General features: G+C 42.6%; 1 protein-coding gene across 1 annotated transcript; it reads right to left on the bottom strand.

Annotated features, from left to right (window-relative positions):
- Window positions 1-330: 330 nt before the first annotated feature.
- Window positions 331-3,797, bottom strand: LOC116212926 (receptor-like protein 7). The gene is made up of 2 exons (XM_031547681.1): window positions 657-3,797; window positions 331-560 (listed from the first exon to the last, which is right to left on the bottom strand). The coding sequence occupies exon 1, from the start codon at window positions 3,703-3,705 to the stop codon at window positions 679-681; it is 3,027 nt and encodes a 1,008-aa protein (XP_031403541.1). The 5' UTR covers window positions 3,706-3,797; the 3' UTR covers window positions 331-560; window positions 657-678.
- Window positions 3,798-5,373: the final 1,576 nt, after the last annotated feature.

Here is a 5,373-nt window from a genome sequence, read left to right on the forward strand (position 1 = left end):
TCGTAGATTGAAGCATTTTGCTGTGGCAACAACAGTATTTTATCAATTGCATCAAATATCTACCTAGTTTATCCAAAATAAGAACGATAGTTTATGCTTATTGTTGGGCAGTTCATTTGTTTGGGTCTTCTTCCAAATCCATTCCATAGATTCATGCTACGAAGAAATTCTAGCAAATAATTGCATATTAAATTCTAATCTGCTTACCAAATGTGTTTAGTTGTATTTGTTGTCCATAAGATTCTGCCTCGAAGCCTTTTAACATCGAGTCCTGTTCTCTATGGGATTGCATTCTGCGCTAGCAAGAAATGAGGAACTACAAGCTCGATATATGCTGTAACTTTTGAAAAGGAAAGAACAGAGAGTGCACTGAAGCCTTACATGCAATAATCATTATATTTTGTCCTAATCAATTTACATATGATGATCTTTCACTCTTACATTTCGGAATAGAGATAGAAAACCTTCAGAAAAGAAAAAAGCATCTGGAATATTAAGGTGTAGTTTTACAGTGTATGGCCCTTTGTCAACAGACTGCAAATAAGGTTCGAAATCGGCACCTGCATAAGAAACAAGTATAAACGGAAACAGAATAATTAAGCAGACCAAGAAAAGAAAGAGTTCAACAAATATGTAGAGTTGGGAAAACTACTTACTTGTTTAGTTTTGTCGACATGTTCAGTTCCTGCTGATCCTCCTCGATTTCCTCTGTCTGTTTTGCAGCCGCCTTCGGATCGCTTCTGCTAACTCTGGCTGTTTTCCGGAGTTAAAAGCATTTTCGATGACAAACCCGATTGCAAGTCCACTTCCATACCCCAACAGAACAACCTTCCAGTCGAACTCCCAGAACCAAGATGAGTCATCTTGCACCGCTGCTGGCGAGTCCTCCACATCAGGACTACTACATTTCTTCGATATGGTGTCTCCACACAGTCCTGGGTTTCCCTCAAATGAGCTCTTCGTGAATGTGTTGAACTGTGGCCCCCTCGGTATGGAACCTGTAAGGTTGTTGTGTGACACATTCAATGAAGACAGGAAATTGAGTTCTGCCAGTTCTTCTGGAATCTGTCCTGAAAGCCTGTTGCCCGAAAGGTCCAGCGATTCGAGTTCACTAAGGTGACCAATTGTAGATGGGATCCCACCAGTGAGAAAGTTGTTAGACAGATTCAACAAATGGAGCTGCCGCAGGTCTCCAATGGCATTTGGGATATCTCCAGAAAACATGTTTTCCGATAGATCGATGGCTGTAAATGTCTCCAATACCTTTGGATAGTACGTGTGGATCCCTTTATTTATCATTATCATGTAGAATTGGTAGAACCCAAAGTGGCACCTTGCTTCCAGATATGTTAATTTTTGGCTCTCAAGTGAATCAATGGCCTTCATGGATGTCCAAGTCTGGAAATATCCCTCAGGTAGCATACCGGTGAACAAGTTGTAGGACAGGTTGATGATCCGCAACCTCTGGAACCCGGAAAGAGAGCCTGGTGTACCGATGACGCCATGAAATTTGTTTTGACTCAAAATAAGAACCTTCAAATGCGGAAGAGATTCTAACCAAGATGGGAAAATATCACTAATCTGATTGTTCCCCATATCAATAAATTCCATCATCGAACAATTGGCCAATGACCTCGGTAATTGCCCTTGCAGCTGATTATGACCCAAAGCAATCATCTTCAGTTGCATCCCGCTCGCATACAGTTGAGGAATGTTTCCACTGAATCTGTTCCTCTGCAGGTTCAGCACTGACAGAGACGTGCTGACATTGCCCAAGCAGTCGGGAAGAGTGCCCCTCAAGTTGTTAAAAGACAAGTCGAGTGTGACAAGAGAACTTAAATTGCAGATCCATCGTGGGAATGGCCCAGACAGTTTGTTTTGCTTTGCTAGATAAGTATCCAAGTTTGCGGAGGGAGGGGGTGTTGGAGGAGGCCCAGTGAACATATTAGATGTGATGTCAAAAGTTTGGAGGTTCATCCATGGGAGAATCTTTAGAGAGGGGTCGAATCCTGTGAGGAAGTTATGTGACAGGTTCAGGGAGTGCAGACTGCTTATGCCGATGTTTTCCATCCACAATGGTACTTGCCCACGAATGTTGTTGCTGTTCAGGTCCAACAACTCCAAATTCGGGTGGTTCTGCAGGAGAATAGGAAACTCTCTCAAATTGCACGAGGCAAGCCCTAGAGAAGAAAGCTTAGGCAAGGTAACGCTGGACCCGGTTAAAGAGTGGTTCGACAAGTCTGAATCCTCTATTCCGTTCATTTGGTTAAAACAAAGGTGAAGAGATGTTAGATTTGGGAGCTGAGTGATCCAAAGAGGTACTGGGCCTTGTAGTCTATTAAACTGAAGGTTGATGAAAGTCAACTGTGTCATGTTCGAAAGCCAAGAAGGGATATAACCAGAAAGTTCATTGTTGTCTAAAAGCAATCTTTTCATTTGTCTGAGGTTCAGGAGCTCAGCAGGGACCAACCCGCTTAAGCGGTTGTCACCGAGATCTAAGACGCCAAGTCGGGATAAATTCCCAACTGAAGAAGGTATTTCACCCTGTAGACTCGTCCCCCGGAGGTACAGAGCCCCAAGTTTGGTCAGCTTCCACAACCAGGACAGAGAAGAAAGGTTTTGGAGACTGAATGCGTTCGATGATAAATCAAGATAAGTTAACTGGGTCAGAGAAGCCAAAGAAGAGGGAATGGATCCTGAGAATCCGCAGCCTCTGATAATAAGGTACTTCAAAGAACGAAGGTTTCCAACTGAATATGGTAAGGCTCCAGTTAAATTGCAATTGTCGGGGTCTAATTCCAAACCTTCCAGTGACTCGAGGTTGCCGATAGAAGAGGGTAGCTCACCCGAAAGCCTCGTATCCAGCAAGCCAAGCATCCTTAAAGGGCTAATGGCGTTGAAGTCCGGGAAGTGAACAGTGAGGTTGATGTTGTAGTTGAGAATAAGGTTCTCCAAGTTTGGCAACTGCAGGATACTTTCCGGAAATACGCCGTGAACTCCGCAACGAGACAAGCTCAAAGATCTAAGGGAAGACAGGCTTGCTAAGGTATCGGGCACCGGGGATAGAATATCAACTCCGTCAAGGTTAAGAAACTGCAAATTGGTCAAGTTCTGGGCTAGAGTTGCCAAGCCAGGACTTCTTAGTTCCAGGAGGTCGCCACTAAGGTCAAGCGAGATCATCCTGGTCAACGTGAAGATGTCTGGCGGAACTTGGCCAGAGAAAAATGAATGCGAGAGGTTAAGATGGGTCAAACCCGAGAGGAGGCCAAAGCCGGATGGGATACGGGAGTGATTGAAGTGATTAAAAGCTAGGTTAAGCCTCTGAAGGTGAACCAACCTGAAGAGGCTAGAGCTGGAGTTGATGGAACCGAAGAGATTGCTGCTACTGAGGTCAAGCGCTATGACATGACCGGCTTTGTCATCACACGCTACCCCATCCCATGAACAGCAATTCGAGGATGTCTGATTGTTAGGATCAGTCCATGACTCGACTTTGGGGCGAGGAAAGGGAATGGAGGGAGCGTGAGGATTGGAAGGAGCATTGGTGAAGCTGTTCTTGAATTGTAAAAGCGCGGACATGTCGTCCTTGTGACAAAGAGGTGCCACGGAACCAGGGAAGGCATTGGAGGTCGTGAGGACGAGGAAGTTTGAAGTTAAGCAAACTATATGCATCAGCACTGCGAGATACAAGATCATAAACTCCATGGCAATGAGTAAAATAAAGCAGTGGGCTCGGTTTGGGGTGAGAATCGAGGAGATTTAGAGGGAGATCTTATAAAGAGCAGAATTTGCATTGTATGCTGCTGTTCGTTGACTGACTCAACACAACTTTAATTTCCTGGATATGATAAGGTCAAGGTCGTCGTCCACTCCTGTCCTATTAATCATGAAGCAATCAAGATAAGGGTGAGAAGTTTTTGTCGAATAGATATCTCTATGTATGGTTTATCCAGTGAGTCCTTTTGCTCTCACATTTTTGTCTGCTAGAATCCAACACTGAAGAGCATGCACTAATTGGATCCTCATTTTCCCAGTAAAAACGCTAATAAAATTGAAGAATGAGTCAGAAGAAGCATTTCCCGACAAGTGTACAGGTTTAACTAGCTAACTGCTAAACAAAGAGGACATAGCGTCGTAATGCATGCTCTCGCCTGGTAACTAAGAGATCTCATATTCGATACTCGTGACGGAGTTACCCATGCCCTTGTATTAATTATTAGTATCTGTATATCATTGTATTAGGCTCATGTTCTTTCTTTGTAATCCAAAAAAGAAAAGAAAAAAAATTAGCTAATTGCTTTTTCCATGAGGCTGTTCGCACTGTCATGTATCTGAACTCATCCCATATGCATGGTGATGGATTTCTACAGTAAAATCTTGCAGAGAGAGGTCGCTACAAAAAGTGAAGGAAAAGGAAGGTGTCTTGCAAAGCGAGGTCAGTTACATGGCCGACTCATAATATATGGATCGAAACCTTACCGCAACAGAGTAATGCAGAGGCTAGATGAAACTTCTTGTTACATCATCTTGAAACAGCCGACTAATCATGCAATTAGATCGTGCAGTGAAACTTCTATAGTTGAGGTAGTTTCTTGGTATTAAAAGGCCATATGAAAGAGTCAATGTAAACTGTTAGTCCATTAATCAGTTATATATTATGTGCAATCCTTCTTGTTGGCCCAATTATGTGATATAATTAAGTTTCTAAGTAATGGGCACAAATGACATCCTGGTAAAGTACGGGATCTAATGTGCAGACTTTACCACGTATCGACTCGAAAGACCACAAGCCATCGTCTTGACTTCCACGATGTATTCAGTTTTGAACCTGATTTACTATTGACTTGATGATTTGGTACATGTGTGATCCTAGGATTTCAGGATGTCAATCTTCTAGCGCGTTGCCCCCTCATGTCCTATTAATCAGCATTAAGCAATTAATCAAGAGATTTTTTGTCTAATATAGATATATATGCATGTCCGATTAATGATAATGTTGACCTTTTCCTCGGCAAAGTTCCCCATGGTCCTGTTTTCCCATTGACTTGAGGAGTCTCAAGAAGCTTCCCGTCAAGGTGGGATCCATAGATGTCCAGTGAAAAAGAGGACGTTTCAGATCCAAAATCGACCTTCTCCGGTCTCTTCACCGTTTCCTGAAGTATCAACGGCTCATGCCCGATACTAATTGACCTTCGTAGCCTTGTCATGGTGTTCATGACATTGGCTTTGTTTAGCACCATACATCTATATCTATATATCTATATATATAATATATAATATATAACTAGTCCTTTTTGCCTCCGCATTACTGGGCTAGTACGTTTACATATTTTAATTAACATTTTGAAATATGTATTTTAGAATATAAAATGT

This window comes from Punica granatum, chromosome 7 (genome assembly GCF_007655135.1).
Source record: "Punica granatum isolate Tunisia-2019 chromosome 7, ASM765513v2, whole genome shotgun sequence".
Lineage (NCBI taxonomy): Eukaryota > Viridiplantae > Streptophyta > Magnoliopsida > Myrtales > Lythraceae > Punica > Punica granatum.